Below are 21,561 nucleotides of genomic sequence, written 5' to 3'. Positions count from 1 at the left end.
CATGAACTTTATTGACCGTCTCATTAACTTTATGGACTTCTTTTCATGATCTTCAATATTTGTTTTTATTTAGTTGTGTGCTTTTTATTTTCAAATTTGTCATGATTACATTACATTTTTATTTTCAACTTAGATTTATTTTTCCTTAAGTTTAATCATTATGATCTAGAACTGTTGTTTGAGAATTTACAATTTAGATGCTATGCATGCTTTATTTCATCAGCTTAAGAGTTTTGAATATACATGATCAGTTGATCACACACACAAACACACATGCACCTGTGTCATACTTTAGAAAACTCGCATGTTGTACGAAGCGTGTCCATGTCCCGCACCTGTTGTATACGTGACATAGCATAAAAGTGACAGTCATGTCACAGTACCCAGATCTGACCAATTTTAAATGTCAAGAACCAGAAAAACTAGAGCAAGTAGAGATTGTCCACAAAGTTCTGGGCTAAATAGGCCAGATTTGGTATAATCATCAAAGATGGGGACCTTCCTGCACCTTTTCAACCAGTCCCCATTGCATCACCATCCATAGTGAACAAATGTGGTCTTTTGGGCACAAGATCTAATTCATTTGCAAGAAAATTAGAACACTTCCCAAAAGGATTCCTATGAATCTATGTCACAGGGACTCTCCAACTAGGTGCCGCACCCGCATCGTACCTGCACCCGATGCGGTCAACCTGACCCTGGATGCAGTCAACGCATCCAGGGTCATTTATGTCCAACTTTTGGACTTTATATATATATATATATATATATATATATATATATATATATAATTTTTTATATTTTTGCTGCACTCCCGCACCCAAGTTTTTTGAAAGTGCCGCACCCGCACCCATGTGACATAGCTATGAATGATAAAATTAGTCACATGCAATCTATGTGCAATTTTTTTCTGAAACGCCTTAAAAATACTTCATGCTTAACTCCTCCAGAGAAAAGAAAAAGGATAGATTAGTGGATACATGTGATTTTCATCTGACATTGATTTTGGCTTCTGACCATGTAGTTTTATTTTGAGCCATGGGTCATCAAAACCATGAATTTGCACTTGTTTGGTTTAACAAATTTAGGGGCTCACAGAAATCAGGTGGTGTTCTATTGAGAGCAGCTCTCTCAGGTTTGAAATGCAGACAGAGAAACATGCTTGCATTTTATGTTAATATACCACTAGTTCAGTCACTCACATACTATGATGAAAATCTATGAAGCTCGAATCTCAAATAAAGGCATATAGAACCATTTTTACAGTTCCAATTTGTGGCAACAAAGAGCAGTAATTTGGAGTTTTAGAATAAGCACTTGTTACTAGTGGAAGTTGAAAGGCTTTCTCTCCGTTTATGGATTTCAACACAAACAGAAAGAGGGACCTTCACTCTCACACAAAATTTCATTTACTGATTCAAGTTTGTTGATAGTAGTTTTGTGATGTGGTTCCCATCAATCAATAGAATCATGGTTCCTAAATCCTAAGTTGGACTTTCTAGTTGGCACACATTTTTATAGAAGTATGGACACAGAAGTTTGTTTATGCAAGAAACTCCTTTCAACATAAATTATTGGCCAAAACGAAATTTATCCAATTCCATATAAAACAACCACATAAAATAATCCAAATCAGAATTAAAACCCTTTAACTTGAAAACTAAAACAAAAGTATCAATCAGAGCAATATCCATTTCCAAATGCAATCCAAATCCGAATTAAAATATTTAACTTAAAAATTAAAACAAAATTATCACATCAGAGCAATATCCATTTCCAAATGCACCACAAGAAACATCTCAACATAAATGCATATTATGTCTTAATTTATAACATATCATCAAACCAGAGGAAGTTTACTATTATGAGATTTCACGTTTTTAATTTGAAAATAAATATTGAAATAAAGTCAGATTAAGTTCACACACCCAAGCATCATGATGATGAGACAATGAATCCCACTTTATCAACCACTGCTCTTGCATCACATTTTGACTGGTATCTGTACAAATCCATCTACGACCAACAATTGAATGAATTTTTTTCTTTGCAAATATGGGTTGTTTCCAGATGTCTTCAGTGAGTAAAGAGCCTTCTTTGCAATTAGGGCAGAGCCAGGAGCCTTCAGGGACCACTTGCATAGGAGGATAAAGACAAAATGTGTGCAAAGCAACATGGCAGTCCACACCATCGCATAAGAGCAACAAATTTCCAGCAAGCGCTGACTATGAAGACAAAGAAACAGATCACAAAGACAACACTGTAACAAGAACATCTATACAAAAACAGTAACTAGGGCAATATGATAGCAATATCCATGCATTCACGCATGAATGAACATGCACAGTAGAGCGAAAACAGCCAACCTGACAGGCAAAACAGAATAGCTCGCGGGTTTGCTCATGATGAAACTTGTTAATGCTTCCACCATAGTCTGGTTTAAGGGAATGTTCCACATCTAAATCTATGCAAATGTGAACCAGGGAGAAGAAACAGAAAAAAAAAAGTGAAAATCACTAAACAAATAATATAAAACCTATAACAAGAACATTTATAAAGCTCCACAATATAATAAATTTAACTCATAGACCAGATGAGGGAAGGCAAATTTAATTAAAAAATAAAACAAACTGCAGATAAAAAACACACCAAATTGAAGAGAAAAATAAATGAATAAAAGGAAAATTAAGAAAATACTAAAATATTACAAACACAAGGTCAATGTTGGGTTGAGAAAGCAGCAGCAGATGAGAATCAATCTTGACACCGAAAATCCAGTTTCTGCTGCTACTAAAGATAAACAAGATTAAGCATAGAAGATCAAAACTAAACTATCATGCAACCAAATTGAATGGAGTGAAGTTATTTTCACCACAGCTATAAGTAGGAAGTGCTTAACAATGATGTAATTTCTAAATTATAATTGAAAGAAATCACAAGCATGAAGACAACATCGTTGAGATACTCTCACATGAAAAAAGAAGACCTTTTATGCATTTTTTTAAGACATGTTACATGCTCTAATACAATGAATGTTGTAAATGTCATACTGTATCGAATGATACAGTACATTGTACCACAGTATCAACCTCTAGAGCGACAAAAGATAGGTCCTATTATAGTGGATTAAGATCATCAAGTGGCATCATCACATATCATACAATACGATCCATACTAGACGAGTCAACTGCTGACAGGAACCTAAAGCTCCCGGCAATCGGGAAATTGGTGTCCAGCCATTTTTAAGAGATTTTTTAAGGGAAAAAAAAAAGATCTTTTTTACCACATTTTCACACCCAAGGCCTGAAAACACCTTTACCTCATTGGATCAAACCACCATAGAAAATTAGGGGTTTGTCCAAAACCAAGTCCTATATGGTGCTTCTTTGAGAGATTTACCCTCATCCAGCTATTTAAAGGTGTCTTTTTGTGCAAGTGTATCATAAAACCAAGCATCTTAATTTTTGGAGATAGAAGAGAGCCCTAAAGCTCAAAACCACGAGGTAAGAGGCCTGATATATTTTCTTAAAAGAGATGTTTGCATAAATAGTTTATTTTTGGGGAAAGGCTACTTCAAAAAACCCGACTTGGGATCATTTTATTCAGGTTTATGACAACAATTGGTTGATTATCAGAGATAAGTATAGAGACAAGGAGATTCATGGAGGTTTTTCTGGAATGACGCATCATTTGATAAAAAGCAAAATGTTACCCATGCACCTCTAAAAAAGCTGCCAAAAAGTTGTGAAGCAGTAGATAAATGAATTGTTTAAGGCACTCAGAGGAAGAAAATGAAAAAAACAAAAGCAAGTAAAGATTGGAGGTTGGAACATGTTGCAGTCATGGAAAGAGGTAACATCAAAGAAGTGAGGGGTCATAAAGGTAGTTGGGAGTGTTGGAGCGAGTGTTAGTCATCCTAATAAAAAAATGTGCAAATTCTTCAACAATAGAAGATCAAAAGCACAGTTGCCACAGGTAATAGTGGCACTGAGACTATACCACTCACTATCACAAAGGGGAAGAGGGGAGAAGCAACCACAAGGAGAGGATTTACAAGTCCAAGATGCAAGACTGGCAGTTATTTTTCACTTAAAACCATGGTTGTATCGTACCATATTGTACGATACGTTACAATAAGTATAGTTACTATCAAGCATAACGATATGATACATAGTCGTATCTGGTGGGTATCATATCTATATCTAGTGTATTGTATGATACACCCTCAGCGCACTTTAAAAAGGGCCAAAACCCATTTTTTGTTATGGGTTTTAAACACCTACCCTCCATAGGCAGGTTTTTTCATTTATGTAGAGGCCATTAGAGGGGAACTCATGCACCCTAAGAGGATTGAGAGCATTTTGGAGGCCGATTCTTGCACAAGGAGAGGACCTTTGGGATATTTGATAGTAAACATCATTGATGATGTTGTTTTGTATCATTTGTCATAAAAATTGCGTAACGAAATTTATATTTAGTTGATTGTGAGTTGTGACATCTATGTTTAGTTGAATAACGAATGTTTAATGACATATCTATGTTTAGTTAATCTTGTTGCATAAATTTATTTTACTCTTGTATTCTATAATTTTTTTGGATTTATTTAAATTTTTTAAGATTTTTTTAGTGAAAATTGTGAGTTTTTACGATACAATACAAAATGATACGATATGCAGCTTATTTTGAGCCTGACCGATATATAGGTTACGATACACTTTTTACAACCTTGCTTAAAACAGCCTGATGAGCTCAGCTTGATATACGTTCTAACATGGCTTCCAAACAGATGATCAAGCAAGTGAACCTAGCAGTTGACTGTTTCTTTCAGAAGAGGTGCACGACATTCAATTGCTGATGCCATTACCAGCATAGGATATAGTTATAAGATGTCCTCTTATCATGCATTAAGGGAAAAGATTTGAAATAGATTATACTAAAACAAGTTGTACAAGTCAAACTATGGTGTAGTGAGCTCAGAGTATTGGAAGAGTATGGGCTGCACCGTTATGGAAAATGGATGGATTGATAACAGGCAACAAAATTTGGTGAACAATTTTGTGTTTCTTCCTAAATGAGTGATGTTTTTAGGTCTATTTGATATGTCAGATAGACTAAAAGATGGCAAAGGAGTTGACCAAGATATTTTTAGGGATGATAGAAGAGATAGTCATCATTGATACCATAACAATCATTAAAGTGGATAGAAAAATGGTTCACCATCAATATAAGAGTTCCATTTAATGCCCATATGCAACACACAATACCGATCTCATGCTTGAAGATATTAGAGAGAGGAATGGAATTGCTTCCATCATTGAGATGTAAGAAGATTACGAAATTCATATACAATCATTCAAAGGTGCTAAATCTCATGAGGAGGCTCATCAATAGAGACGAGTCGATACGCCCTACATTGACAATGTCTAATTTTGAAAGTGCCAAGACTTGTGTTGCATCAAAGTGCATTAAAGCAAATGTTTGCATCATATAAATTGAGCATTTGATAGTATATAGGAAAAAGAAATGGGACTAAAATGCTGAAATTAGTATTCTCAGATGAATAAACACTTGTTAGTAAATAGGAAAAATAATATGACAAAAATGGTGGAGTTAGCATTCCATCAAAGTTTTGGCAGGGGCGGTATGCTTCTGAAGATGAATGTGCCATTAATGAAAGTATTGAAGAAAGTACACGTAATGAGATGCTAGATATGCCCTACCTATATAATATAGATAAGGAAAAGGAATGAATCATAGATAATTTCAAGGGCAGGAAGCAATATTATAAGCCTATTTGGAAGATAAGAATGGCCAGCTTCATCAAGATATTCATGTTACAACCTATTATTTGAACCCCTCCATCTTCTTCTCCCCCATGTGTTTAGAAGATAGAGATGCGATGAAGGCATAAAGGATTACTTAAACACCATTGAAGATCTAAATCTAGATGAAGAAGTGTAAACCACTATTTATACTACAATCAAAGAAAAGGATTTTGGAAGGAAGAACGTAAGCTTATTGCATAGCTCATCGCAATCAAGTATGCATTTGAATTTTGAAATGCAATGGTATTATCCTTAATTATATGTTTGTATTATGAGCCTATTCTTATGAATTATAAGCTTATGAGTTTTTCTTTTTTCTTATTCGGATTAACAATTGAGTAGATTTGGTGAAGATGCTCTAACGTCGTCCTCATTTGTTGAACATATATTAAGCCACATGTGCAATGCTAGTATGTGTGAGAGAAATTGGAGATCTTTGAAGTTTGAACACATGCACACAAGGGAAGGTAATAGGTTGGAACACTCATGGTTAAACGATCTTGTCTTTATCATCTATAACCTGAGACTCAAGTAATGGTTAGATCTTACTATCTTAGAATGTCAAATTTATAAGGCCATTAATTTTTATATTGATTTATGTAATAATAAAATACATATATTATTCATACTTTATAGAGGTCCTAACAAGGTATATCATGGAGACAAGATGTCTAATCAATGCATTCTCATACTGGAAGATTTGATGCAAGAATAGTCAAGCATTTTGAATAATTATGCTAGACGGAGGCAGCTGAAGGCCAATTTGCAAGATGAGCTCAAAAAATAAAGGTAAATTTATGCAAAGTCTAAACTATAGGAGGGGAAAATGAATGACTCAAAAGAATAGTCACAAATATCGGTCTCGGCTATATCTTGGCAAGGAAATTTCTTGCGATAATATAGGTTTAGTTGATAAAGATTGGGAAAATCTGGATGCTTCAAAAAAAAATTATATATATATATATATAAGAATAGTAGAAATAAGTAAGAAAAATAACATGTTTAGATAATGAAATACACCTATAATAAAAGAAACAAGTAAAAAATATAAACGAAAAAAGAAAAACATACTTCAGAGACAGAAAAGAAGTAAAAAAGTAAAAGGAAACTCATAATGTTATGATATTATCACGATAATATCGTGACATATATAAATTTCTGATATTTTCAAAATATCATGATATTTTCAAAATATCATGATATTTTCAAAATATCATGATATTTTCAAAATATCATGATATTTTGCCTTTAATATTGTTTTATGCATTTACAGCTATATTATCGCTATATTTTCAAAATATCGTCTATATGTGACTATGAGTCAAAAGAGGAAGATCCTTTCATTATCGTTTTTGCCATGATTGACGAATCTAGGCAAAATTGAGTTATTCTTTTTTTGTTAGTTGATTAATGAATTATCACACTGATTAGTGTTGTTCTGATGTATTCAGCTTGTTGATAACTTGATATGTCTGTTTAATAATGATTTTGTTTGTTAGTTGTTACTTTATATGCTCTAGTAGTCTACATCTAGGTTTAATGGATATTCTAGTAGTTTTAGTGCTTACATTTATTTCTTTTTTTAAATTTTTTAAAAAACTTTTGGTTCTGCATCTTATGATACGGTATGAAACAGTCCAATAAACACATATCGTAGACTCTTCTAAAATGCCTTCTACAGTTCTACTACAGTTTTTAGAACAGTGATATCCATGAAAATACAACAAGAAAGTCAAATCATAGGCCAGCTTTATCATTAAGATTTGCTACAATTCAAAGAACATTTGACATCTCTATTCCCCAAATGCAACAAAAGAGAGCCTTTTTATGCAACATTTGAAAGGCACATGTTTCATATATTTTCATAAAATATCCAATAAGAAAAAAACATGTTCATGCTTCTGCCTTCAATACAAAGTTTTATCTCAAATAAGCACCATGAGTATGAACATAATATGCAAAGTCAGCTACTCATCAATACAAATAGACGAATAAGTTGCCCAGAAAAAGCAAGAAAATATGAGATACGAAGAAGATTATTAACTATTATGTTAATAAAAAAGCAGACATATAAAAGGAACAATCCTCAAGTTGGAATTGGAAGGACAAAATCCATAGTACAGATTTTAGTTCTTGTATCTTACAAGGTTTGATGTATTTTATTTTAGTTATGATAGTTTCAAGCCAGATTTAGTCTTGGTTAAACATGATAATGGAAGAATGCTTTTTCATTATGCATAATCAGGATGCCCCAAGATAAAGGACTGCTTCTTCAAGAAAGTGATATATTCATTTATGCACACATGCATAATCATCAATTTCCTTAGATAAATCCATTATTTGAATAGTCAGTTGTTATGCACAAAAGCAAGTACTCTCTGCATCACACAAACACCTTTTAGTTAACCAATAACATTTAGTTTTATCCATGTTGTACTAAACTCATCACATTTCCAATTCCCTTCCAACACTAATAGAGAAAATGATGCTTCGCCAAAAAACAGAAAATAGGAAGGAACAAAGCATCAGGATAACAACAATTTCAACCATGCACAAAACCAAGAATCAAAAAAGATGCTTCAGCTTTACCATGTCCTAAGTTCACATCAATATCCCCAAAAACACCAGTTAAACATTCAGAGTCATTTAGAACTAACAAACTTTTGCCATCATCCACATGACAAGTTGCAGTCCTCTTTGGCATGCCTGCAACTACTTGCCTAATTGTTCTAGCTATACTAAAATTTGTGGTGCCATGATTTTTTAACCATTCACACTGTCTCCCTTTGGGGGAGTTCAAGTAAATAGCAGATTTTGGTGAGTACTCACAATCAGAATCCTCTGAAAGCTGACTTGGGTCAGACTCAGAATCATTTGAATAGTCAGAAGCAGAACTGATACTGCTCTCAGTATGTTTGGAGCTTGAAGGAGATGGTATTAAAGAGTTCCCCTGCTAAAACAACATAGGCAACAGTAAAAGTGTGGCTCCAAAACTTGAAATAGAAGAGGAATTCATGTTCCAAACAATCATTAAGTTTACCTTCTCATAGGAGCACATTTTGAAAGGCTTCCCATCCACCTGTAATTTCTGTTGGAGCCTTCCAGATCTTCGGAGAATTGGTAAGGCAATGCTTCCTGATTCTTCACACTCAACAATAGATGCCAAATTGTGGATCTCCTCTGCTGAAACTTTCTCCTGAAGCGTTTCAGACTTCTGGCAAATTGGCATGGCTGCACAAAGGGAATCCGGATAGTTCATGTCATATATATATATATATATATATATATATATATATGAAGAATATTATATCAATATTATTAAACTGGCAACAACAACAACAAAAAACTTAGAAATTGTTTATATGCTGCTACAGCTTCTAAACCAGTATTCAACATGTACATGAAGTGTGTGTCTCGTATGAGAGCAGTTGTCCCAATATTTGACCCTCTCACGATACCAGCTTCCAGTAACGCAGATGGCCTTTGAAATATCAAGGTGGCAAGGAGTAAGGATCAAGATACCAATTCCAATATCAATAACTGACCATTCCTTACACTCCAATATTAGTTGGGCCATTGTTCAATATTTTGACTGTAGTAGGTTGTGGTAGCATTATTGCTGTTTCTTATCCCAAGAGAGTAGCAACTAATCAAGAAAAAGCAAAATCATAGCAATCATTTATCACTACTAGAGACCCATTGAAAATCATTTATCACAAATGGAAAACCCAAAGTTGCAAGAATTAGAGGCATGACACAAAAAACACAATATTCTGAATACATCAAATGATCATCAATATTGTTGCTCTATGGATCCCATCAGAAAGCGCATAACTAATCACAAACACCAACTGCACAAGCGGTGTCACCTGAAATAGTCAAATCTCAACAAAATACATATGGAACCCGTTGATATTAATTTTCATCAGTATGTTTGCAGACTCTGCTCTCAGGATACCATCTGCTAAGAAACATGGGAGACATGAAACATATTGCTCAATTATTGAGATAGCACATATGCGAAGGCAAACTGCCAACTTCCTAAAGGCTTCATTTTAAACAATAAAATGAGCCTTTTCTATGCTAGTCAAACGGCATAAAAGTCATTACAAACAATAATCATGTCATCCGTATATAATACTACAAAGGTAGGAGAAGGGTGCCTTCTAATTTGTTGTTGATATCCCCGACACCTACTTTGAGCATCCTTACTAAATAAATTCTATATTTTGACTCATATATAAGCAAAGCAAGGATGATGTGGCTTCATTAAAAAACAATAAAATACAATGCTAAACTAATTTTTTCAAACCAAACTCAAACAATTTTTTCTTATATCAAACATTTTGATTTAACAGGCCACCTAGTAGGAACCCATCATAGTAAAATATGTGTAAATAAACGTTTTTGGTTGCTCATTCAAGAATTCCTTTTTACATCAATCAGCCATAAGTTCTAATTATAATGGTTGTATAAAACCTATAAATTGGTCAAATAAAGTTCTCAGCAATTTCATTGTCCAACTATTAGTTGCACACACACACAGATATATATAATTTAATATTCGGCAAATAAAGTTCTCTGTAATTTCAATGTCAAACTATTGGCTGCATATATACATACATACGTGTGTGCACCAAAGTGATAAAGATTCTACATGGCGGGGCAGTGGAGCGTTGTTTCCAGGCTTCCAGCAACCAGAGCCAGCCTCTTAAACCATACATCAGTAAGTTTGTCCACACCGCATTTCCAGGTGCAGCTACAACCAACATTTTGTGATAAAGGACATAATCAATGCCTCAAGTCTCTGATACCAAGACTCCCACCCTCCTCTCTCCTTTGCAAAATCCAAACCACCCAAATTCCTTGAAACTTTCCATAGAAAATTTCTGAAGTGCGTATTTAGTCTCATTTCTATCTTCAGGTGTGCAAAAGATGGCAAATAGGATGGATCAAATGCTGAAACATGTCTGACTATAGTAATTCCACCAGCCAGTTATATACGGTTAGTCATCCACACACTGCAAATCCAAAGACGTTATGAACTGCAATGCCAAACGTTGCAGCCCGAACCATCTTCACAAGGAGTCGCAACTCGCAACACAAGGTCTTGGAATTCAGCGTATTCAAGAACCATTACCAGTGTTTTAAAGAACAATCTGTAGGCAAGCGCACGTAGAGCTTAAATTTGCAGAAAGCACATCACCTCACCGCAAGAGTTGCGATACAGAACACTACGACACCTTCACTACCAAGAATCCCAATGCGAGACTTAGCATGTCCAAACACTACATAAAAGCAGAGCCACACCCAAGCACACCGACTCGTCACAAGAGCAATGCACCAAAAGAAAACGAGTCTCGTCACATCCAAGCACTCCATAAAAGCAGAGCCATATTCAAGCACAGCGATTCACGAAAAAATCAATGAAACAAAGCGAAATGAAACGAAGAGAACACACGCATGAAAAAAAGGGAGAGGGTTTTACCATCATTGGCTCCATCCTTACGCCTCCTTCCTCTGAGGCGCCCTTCCCAATCCCCGAGCTCCATGAACCTCACCTCCGTCGGGTTAACACACTCGCCGTATCCACCCTCGAAGACGACTCGCCGATCGTCCGACGCCACCCCCTTTCGCCTCAACGATCTCCGGCCGGCCACCACCGCCGATCGCAAGCCCGATACACCAAAGCTCCGTCCCCCGTCCGACGGCCCAACGCCGGAGAAGGCAACTCCACGGAAAGAACCGATTCCCGCAACGTCGCACGCCTCGCCGGAATCTTTAGGGTTTCTCCTACGACGACGCACAGCACAGAGGGAGAGGGAAATAAACGTTCGAGTTTTTTGGCGGGCACGGTCTCGCTTTTGTAGAGGGAGAAGAGACCGTCTCGGTTTTGTGTCCAGGTGGCGTATTCTGATACGCTTTGTCCCAGCTAATGTTAATCGCTCGATGAGACTGAGTCGTTTTAGTCTTTTGACCCTCGGACCGAAGTCATGGCTCGGTTGGGCTGGGCGGGCTTCGGAGTCCCTTCCGGTGCCTGCTTGATGGCTCGGGGTGCAAATGGTTCGGGTTCATTTGCAGTAGGGTATATCCCATCCGATGTCACGAACCGACTATACCCACACGAACCGACATTTGGTTGACACGTGGGTTTGTGTCGGGTCTAAAAGATAGACCCGTAGTGAAAACGGGTCAGGTCTTGGGTATTATAAATGAATACCAGAACCTGAATGGACCCAATCCGATTATGTACCTAGATCCAAACAGTTATCCATATTTTAAACCCGAACCCGACCTGATTGTATACAGGAACCAATTATACAATGAGACCCCAACCGAGCCGTACCTGACCCAATTATATACCTGAACCGCCCATGCCCAAAACTGCTTCATACCATATCCATATGAAAGTTTCAATTAAACATTTAAAGATGTTGAACAACTTATAATTAATATGCATTGCATTTCAGTAATCTAAACTTTAATTATCCTTGCATATACTTCACGTTGCCCTTGTCGTAGACATTGTCAGATTGAAGTGAATCCCAAAATAATACTAGACAACTCATTGAATTTGACACATTTTGAATATGATAAATCATTATATTATTTTTTTTGTTTCAACAACAAAAGTTTGGTTGCATGATCATATTTTTTCCATATTGAGATTATGACACTATTTATAATAGTTATTAAGCTTTGATTTTGTTAGCATGTAATAGTTTTAGAATTTACATATTTTTTATTGCGGGTAATTAAGTTTATAATACATATCATATCAAAAACTGAGTTGAAACCCGAACTCACTAACCTATATGGGTCTAACTTTTTCAGTCATACCCATACCTGAACCCGTTAACCCATATGGGTCCACAAATCCTAGTTGTACCCGAACCTGGATTTAGATTGGTTTGGGTTTAGGTCTTACTTTTAGACCCGATTCAAAATCGAGTCTGATAAGGCCTACCCTGTTAAACCCCTATTTCGGATCTCCAACATGAATTGGAGACATTGTTTTCAAATGTGGATCATAAAAATGTGATCAAGGTGTATTTTTGGATTAGGGGCAAAGCCACGTTAAGGGGAAGGTGGGCACACGCCCACCATGACTCGCTGAAACCCCAAAGGGTGCACGTTGGTGCCTCGTATCCAACCCATCCTCATTCCCCAAAAAATCCTGACTTGCAACCCCACACTCGGGCCCCGAAGCAGGTTATATGTTTCCTCTCGAAACACGCAGGTGCGTGTTCTCAGGTCTGAATGAGTGTCACGTATGTAAGCATGTGGAGCTTATTTCCCCGTGTGTGTCAGCATCACTTAGCATCGAAGTCTGATGCGTTTACAAAGACTTAAGTACCCTTTCCCGCAATTAGCGACATAAAATGATGTTTCGAGTAAAGGACAAAAATATCCTTCCGCCAGAAAGGGTTAAAATCATCATCATTTTTGCCCTAAGGAGTAAACTCCTCTGTTTTAACAGAAGCTCCCCGCAATATGTCGCCCTAAACATCCTTGATCACCCTTTGGTGATGCACCATCTGCTGTAACAGAAGCTCTGATTGACGATGCACCCTTTGTTGTCGTCTGTTGTCGATGGAGCACCCTTTATTGTCGTCTCCTATAGTCGGAGCACCCTTTGTCATCGTTTGCTGCCGCCAGAGAACCCTTTGTCGTTGCCATCGTCTATTATCGTTGGAGCACTCTTTGTCGTCATCTATTCGTGATAAATAGTTGAACTACCAGAAAAATCAGTATTTTGTCTATTGTTCATCATAATACGAGGGTAAAAATGTCAAACTAAGTAGATAGAAAATAACAAATTACAACAGAGATAATGATGGCAACGTCAAACTGAGTAGAGTGGCAATTTATAAAAGAAATCATATAAGAGAATAATGATTTACAGTAAAAATCAAATCAAGCGATTTACAATAAAAATCAGATTAAAGAGTAGCGATTTATAGTGAAAATCAAATCAGAGAATAGCGATTTACAGTAGAAATCATATAAGAGAGTAGCGATTTACAGTAAAAATCAAATCAGAGAGTAGCATTTTATAGTAGAAATCAGATCAGAGAGTAGCAATTTATAGTAAAAATCAAATCAGAGAGTAGCGATTTACAGTAGAAATCAGATAAGAGTATAGCGATTTACAATAAAAATCAAATCAGAAAGTAGCGATTTACAATAAAAACCAGATAAAAGAGTAGCGATTTACAATAGCAATCAGATCAAAAAGTGGTGATTTACAGTAAAAATCAGATCAGAGAGTAGCGATTTATAGTAGAAATCAAATCAGAGTATAGCGATTTACAGTAAAAATCAAATCAAAGAGTAGCGATTTACACTAAAAATCAGATCAGACAATAGCGATTTATAATAGAAATTGGATCAGAGAGTAGCGATTTATAGTAGAAATCAAATCAAAGAGTAGTGATTTACAGTACAAATCAGATTTCTACTGTAAATCGTTACTCTTTAATCTGATTTCTATTGTAAATTGTTACTCTCTGATCTGATTTCTACTCTCAATCGTTATTCTCTTATTTGATTTCTACTATAAATCACTACTCTCTTATTTGATTTTTATTGTAAATCGCTACTCTCTGATCTGATTTTTACTGTAAATCGTTATTTTCAACAGAGAGAGAATAAAAAAAAAACATGGCCGCTCAGAGAGAAATCTTATTGCTCTTTTCAACAGTTACAAAAGAGAGAAAATAAATAATTTTATAAGGCAAGGGTGACAACTCTAAACCTAAACAAGTTGGGTCTGATCCATAAGAAACTGAGTCTCAAACATAAGCCCAAAAAATTTTTCTTTCGAGGGGCGCTGCCAGAAGCGACCCCCACCCCTGCTAACCGCGCAATAAGACCCGCGCCAAGGGGAGCCCCTGGACCCCCCTTGCTGCAAGGGCAAAAACTTTAAATGAGGTTCCACAACTCATCAGGCAGGAACGAGAAGGCGGCCATGTGTTGTAACACAAGCTAAAAACAAAGGTGAAACATGCAAATCTGTTTATAGGGAGTGGGAGGACATTTTCATCCAACGCATATCTATCTTACGGGAGGATATTTTCATCAAAAGCATATTTACCTTTTTTATATGTTATTTTTTTATAAAGTCATCGTGGGCAACATTGGCATATGAATTATCATGGGTCCCAAGATATTCCTCTGTACACATAGGAACAAGCAATTTTATGTTTCGGGGAGAACACACAACACCCTCTCTCTCTCTCTCTCTCTCTCTCTCTCTCTCTCTCTCTCTCTCTCTCTCTCTCTCTCCACAATTTTGTAATCCCAGCAACATGGGTTGTGATCCCCTCTCTGTGGCTCCTCCCTTACCTGCGACTCCTCAGTCGAGCCCCCACTCTCCATATATTTCTCTCTCAATTTGCTCTCTCTACGACCCCATCTGTGCCCCCCTCTTTGTGGCTTCACCCCTACCCACGACCCCACAACCAAGGCCCCACTCTCCCTCTATTTCTCTCAAAATTCACTCCCTCTACAACCCCACTTGTGACCCCCTCTTCATGGTTCCCTACCTCTCTCCCTCTCTCTACTTTTTACATGGTCCCCTCTCCCAATGGCCCAACCCCACAATAGCACAATTGATTGACGCACCACGTACATTGTTGTTGTATGTAGGGATGCACATGAGCCAAGCTTGGCATGTTGAAACTCGGCTCGCTTACTTAACCTAGTGTTTAGGCTCGACTAGTGTCGAGTTTCAAGCCTAACCAAGTTGGGCTCATTTACCTTGTCTTGAGTGAAACGGGTCGAGCTGGCAAGGGCTCAGGCTTAGCTTGTCGGCAAGCTCAAAATTTAACTTTTAACCCATTTGATTGGGTTTTGCATTCTCCATAAAAATGATAAGACTATTTCAAATGAGTTTATAATAGAGCATAAGAACCCAACACATTATATATTTATGCTAAATTTGGTGTAGTTTGTACAAGAAAAAAAATGTTTAAGCAAAAGAGCACAAAAACCTAGCACATTACATAGTTTTTGCTAATTTTGGTGAAGTTTGGACACACAAAAAACATGTTTAAACAAAAGAGCAAAAACCCATCACTTGAATTCCACAATGAGCCAAGATATAAAGCGTGTTATGACGTCGGCCCACTTCATTTTCTGCTGCAAGCAAATTCTATCTTTAATAATCCTTTGTAACCATAGCAACTGAATTCAGCTACCTGAGTTGTTGAATGGTTTCTCCCAAATGGTAATGACTTGTTAAGAACTTACTTTTAATACAAGAAATAGGAAAAAAATGCAATGGTGAGAAAATAATCAACATAGAAAATATTGTATCATTATTTTGGTTAGTGAGATGGAAAATATATAATCAAAATTACACCTTTAGTGTTTTTTTAGGACATGTTCGGCAATATCTACAAATTTTCTGAAATTTTAATCAAAATGAAGCAAATTTTTATGTGACAAATTCAATTTATGAAGACATTGATCAATTAGGTGACTTAATAATTATCTTGGCTAATTAAGATTTATTATCATTTGTTGGATTAAATATTAAGCATTAATTATTAAGCATTAATTGTTAAGAATAATTAATTAGTATTTACTTGATAGTTAATCAATAATTAATTATAAACTATACCTAATTAAAATTAAGTGAATAATTACACTTGAATTATTCATTAAATTATGAGTTCAAAATAAGAAGAATTTGTTAAAGTATTATAAAAGAATGGATATTCTTTTTAGAGTTTGGATCTAGTTTGGATTTGGATCGAATCTAATTGGGTCAAATCCAACTAGAAGATCCAAAGTAGAAATTTTAGAATTTAGAGTCTCTAAAAATAATATATGAACCAATATGAAAAATTTATAATTTTGACTTTCTAAAAGTAATATCAAGAAAAATAAAAATTTATAAATGATATAATATACCAAAAAGGTAACCAGAAGTTAGAACTAGTTGGAAAGAAACCAATCAAAAGGGAGGGCAATTTTGGCCTAGTCCCTACCTAGGTGAGTGTGTAGAGTGAGAGCCAATGAGATTCCACATGAATCCCAATAGAGGATCTTTACAATTCCTAGAAAAAATAAATATGAAAAAGACTAGAAATGATAGCCTTTTGTAGCTTACTAAATTTGTGAAAGTCTTCGCATGACTAGAAGAAGTCAAGGTTCAATCTTAGGAACTGTTTTTTGATAAGAGGGTTAGACACATCTCAACCCCTCATCTCCTTACATGAAAGCTAAACCACACATCTCACCTACTCATGGAATTTTTTTACTATAAATACCTTTCAACAAGTAGAAGAGAGGAATTCTTGAGCTCTTTTTCTCTCTCCTTCTCCCAACACTTTTATATTTTCTCTTTCCTTTTCACTCAAGTGTAGTGTAGGGTACCTTAGAGGGACCCTATTCTACACGCATTGTGGTTGAAGTGCAAGGTTTGATTCAAAACATCATCTCCTTATTGAAGACCTCAATCTGGCCACTCATCTGCGGATGGTAAGGTGTAGCAATCTGATGATGCACTGAATACTTTCTAAGTAAGGAAGCAACCTGAACATTTAAAAAATGCATACCGCCATCACTAATCATCACTCTCAAAACACTGAACCTACTAAAGATATTGTGCTTGATAAATCAAAACATCTCTTTATGATCATTGTTCTGGGTGGCCACGACCTTGACCCACTTGGAGACATAATCAACCACCACTAAAATGTAAACAAATTCAAATGATGGCGGGAAGGGGCCCATAAAATCAATGCCTCAGACATCAAAAATCTCTACGACAAGAATGGGCGACAGAGAAATCATATCACGCTTGGAAATGCTACATGTTTACTGACAAGGTAAATACATCCGACAAAAATTGTGAGCATCTCTATGAAGTATCGGCCACCAAAATCCAGAATGGAGAACCTTTGCAGCAGTCTTTCGACTGAAAAAGTGTCCTCAACAGGCCATGGCATGACATAACTCTAGTATAGAATCGAACTCCTCCTCGGGGACGTACCTTCGAATCATCTGATCCGAGCATAATCGAAACAACTCTAGATCCTCTCAGAAATAATGTTTCACCTGTGACAAGAAGCGATCTCTCTCATTCATGTTCCAATACGCAGGAAACTCTTCGGTCACTAAGAAGTTGATGATATGTGTGAACCAGGGCAGACGATTGACATAAAGAAGCTGCTCATCTGGAAAGGAATTATCAATTTGTCCATGATCAGTGGATGTCTCCACTGTTAGTCTGGACAGATGATCTACTATAAGATTCTCATATCTACTCTTATCTCGAATCTTGAGATCAAATTCCTGTAGCAGAAGAATCCAATGGATGAGGCACGACTTGGCATCCTTTTTACTCATCAACTATCGTAGGGCGGCATGATCTGAGTAAACGATGACCTTTGAGTCCAATAAATATGAACAGAACTTCTCAAGGGCAAACACTACATCTAGCAATTTCTTTTCAATGGTCATATAATTTATCTGAGCATCGAAGAGGGTCCTACTAATGTAATAAATGGCGTGAGACTTTTGTTCTATCTTCTGGCCCAAAATGGATCCAACTGCATAATCAGAGGCATCACATATGATCTCAAAAGGCACTGACCAGTCGAGGGAATGAAGAATGGGAGTTGTGGTCAGAGCCTCCTTCAGAGACAAAAATGCCTTCAGACAGGCCTCATAAAAAACAAACGGCTGGTCTTTCGACAACAGGTTGCATAACGGTCTAGAAATCTTGCTAAAATCTTTAATGAATCGTCGATAGAAACCTGCATGTCCTAAGAATGAACGAATCTGCCACACAAAGGTTGGTAGAGATAATATGGCAATTGACTCTACTTTGGCTTTATCGACCACAATCTCTCCCTCAGACATAATATGTCCTAGAACAATCCTCTATTGTACCATAAAATGACTTTTTTCCCATCTAAGCATAAGATTTGTCACCATACAGTGCTTCAACACTCTCGATAATTTTGGAGACAATCATCAAAGGAAGAGCCATGGGCTGAAAAATCATCCATAAAAATCTAAAGGACGTCATCTACTATATGAGAAACGATCACCATCATGCATCGCTAAAATGTTGCAGGGGTATTGCAAAGCCCAAACAGTATTCTCCTAAATGAAAAGGTGCCATATGGACAGGTGAACGTCGTCTTCTCCTGGTCCTCGGGGTGAACGACCACCTGATTATATCTTGAATAACCATCCAGAAAACAGAAATAATGTTGGCATGCAAATCTCTCTAAAATCTGGTCAATGAACGGCAATAGGAAATGATCCTTCCTAGTTGCACTATTAAATGTCCTATAATCAATACACACTTGCCACCTCATAGTAGTCCTCATGGGCATGCTCTCTCCCTTCTCATTCAGCTCAACGGTGAGCCCAGTCTTCTTGGAGACAACCTCGGTGGGGCTCACTCGCCGACTATCGGAGATGGGATAAATGACCCCTACGTCCAACCATTTGACTACCTCTTTCTTCACCACTTCCTTCATGTGGGGATTCAACCTCCTCTGCATCTCTCTTGAGGGCTTGGCACACTCATCCATGATAATCCGATGCATGTAAAAGGAGGGGTTTATCTCTTTCAGATCAGCCATCGACCATTCAATCACCTCCTTATGCTCATGCAAAACCTGCAGAAGCTGACACTCCGATGTGTCAGTCAGGTTTGTAAAAATAATGAGAGGGAGAGTTTGATCCTTTCTTAAAAAGGCATACTTGAGCGAAGCTGATAAGAGCTTTAACTCAAGTTCGGATGGACTCTCAATGAAAGATTGGGCAGGCTTCTCTGCTAACTTAGGGAGTGATTTAAAGTGTCACGTCCAATTCAGCTCACCTGACCACCAATTAATCAATCTAAGGCAATCACCCTTGAGTGATTCATCCTCCTCTTCCTGAGATGAACCACTCAATGTTCAAACATGCTATACTTCTACGAGGTCCTCAATGTGACCGACTTTGAAAGAAGTCACATCACCTGTAGGGCCCATCATGTTTATCCTTATCTTTCTATTGTCGAATGAAACATCCATAGCGCTAGTGCGACAATTGATGCACGCATTGGCGGTGGTCAGGAAGGGACGACCTAAAATAATGGGGGTTTGCCTCATATCATCCACGCCTTCTATATCCAAGATAATGAAGTCAACAGGAAAGTAGAAGTCTTCTACCTTGACCAAAACATCTTTAAGAATCCCTCACGGGACCTTGATTGATCTGTCTGCCAACAACAGAGTCATAGGTATTGGCTTCATCTTTTTTAACCCGAATTTGTCATAAAAAAAAAATTTGACAAGATATTCATGATTGCCCCAAGGTCGAGCAAGACACGCTCAACAACGATGTCTCCTATGGCACACAAAATAATAGGAGTCTCTGGGCCCTTAAGCTTACGTGGGGTTTGGTGTTGTAACATCGCACTCACCTGCTTAGTCAGATAGTTATTCTTTAGCACAAGAAACCTCAACTTCCTCTTCTGCGTATAAAGCTCCTTCAGAAACTTTATGTATGTAGGGACTTGCTAGATAGCGCCAAACAAGGGAAAATTTATTTGAACATGCTTGGATATCTCAAGCATGTCTTCCATGTTCACTCCCTGCTTGTCGAACGACCTCAGTCTCTCTAACGCCTTAGGAAAGAGAGCTTTGGAGATATAGGACTTGGAAGGCTTAGAAGGGAGAGCCCTCTCACTTTCGTTAGGTATGACAGTAGGGACTAACTACTTCTCACTGAATCTCAAGCTTTCTTCTGCAGCCTCCCTCGATTGGTACTGTTTTCCACTCCTAAGGGTGACAACCGCTTGAGCCTGCTCTTGATAGACATCTGTCATGTGCAGGCCATGCATCAGCTCCTTACCCCTAGGGTTAACCACTGATTGACTGAGAAGTGTTCCCTCGCTTTGCCTGCTAAGTGTCTTGGCGAGCTATCTCATATGCGTCTCTAACTTGGAAATCAACTGAGTGTAGAAACTCAGGTTCTTCTTAATGTCTGAGAAGGCCTGCAACATCTTGTCCTCAAAGGACTTGCTGAATGTAGACTGACTATAGGATGACTGGAAAGAGGGAAAACTAGGTCTTTGAAAACCAGACGCATAACTGTCTTGCCTGGGTTGGTTCTGGGAGGGGGTGGAAGGTTGGACTTGCGAATTTCTCTATGAGAAATTGGGATGGTTACGCCAACCTGGATTATAGGTATTGGTAAATGGGTTAGGTGCGAGCTTGGCAAAACCTTGCATCATCTGAGCTTGCTTATGGACAAACTCAGGGTACTGTAGCGCCATGGGGCAATCAAAGACATGGTGTGTTGGGCTAGCACACAACGCACACAACTGCATGGCTGGGGATGGATTCGACAACAACTGATCTAATTTATGGGTCAGCAGGTCGACCTTGTTATGCAACCCAAGGTTCATCCCTAACTCGAAGATACCAGCCTTCTTGGCTTCAATAGGGGCAGATGTAGCCTTCTCAAATCATGATGTTGAAGCGTGATGCATCAAATTCTGGCTCACCCAAATATTTTAGCTTTAAAATTTTGAAATAAATTTTTTTTCTAAACAACAGCGGAAAAGCTTTATTAAATCCTTGGTCAAATTAGTTGGGCGGGTTATAAGTAATAGCACAGACTCAAGGCATTAAGTATAATAAACTCTTGCATTGAAATATTACAAGTTATCAATTACAACTTAATGATTTATTATAAGTCAAAATTCTTCAGGACATCC

The 21,561-nt window shown here is 37.2% G+C and overlaps 1 protein-coding gene across 1 annotated transcript in view; it reads right to left on the bottom strand.

The window, feature by feature from the left end:
- LOC149817258 (uncharacterized) overlaps positions 1-19,435 on the bottom strand; it is a 128,513-nt gene extending 109,078 nt beyond the window's left edge. The window contains exons 1-9 of the mRNA XM_089987053.1: positions 19,154-19,435; positions 18,225-18,473; positions 17,895-18,131; positions 17,269-17,369; positions 11,314-11,738; positions 8,866-9,056; positions 8,655-8,778; positions 2,367-2,464; positions 1,929-2,225 (exon numbers count right to left, since the gene is read on the bottom strand). Of these exons, the coding sequence (XP_089843179.1) occupies positions 1,929-2,225; positions 2,367-2,464; positions 8,655-8,778; positions 8,866-9,056; positions 11,314-11,738; positions 17,269-17,369; positions 17,895-18,131; positions 18,225-18,473; positions 19,154-19,435 (2,004 nt within the window). The remainder of the gene's footprint in view (positions 1-1,928; positions 2,226-2,366; positions 2,465-8,654; positions 8,779-8,865; positions 9,057-11,313; positions 11,739-17,268; positions 17,370-17,894; positions 18,132-18,224; positions 18,474-19,153) is intronic.
- Between the last annotated feature and the right edge of the window lie 2,126 nt (positions 19,436-21,561).

This window comes from Nuphar pumila, chromosome 14 (genome assembly GCF_984573655.1).
Source record: "Nuphar pumila chromosome 14, dmNupPumi1.hap1.1, whole genome shotgun sequence".
NCBI lineage: Eukaryota > Viridiplantae > Streptophyta > Magnoliopsida > Nymphaeales > Nymphaeaceae > Nuphar > Nuphar pumila.
This window is presented reverse-complemented; position numbering and strand designations above follow the sequence as displayed.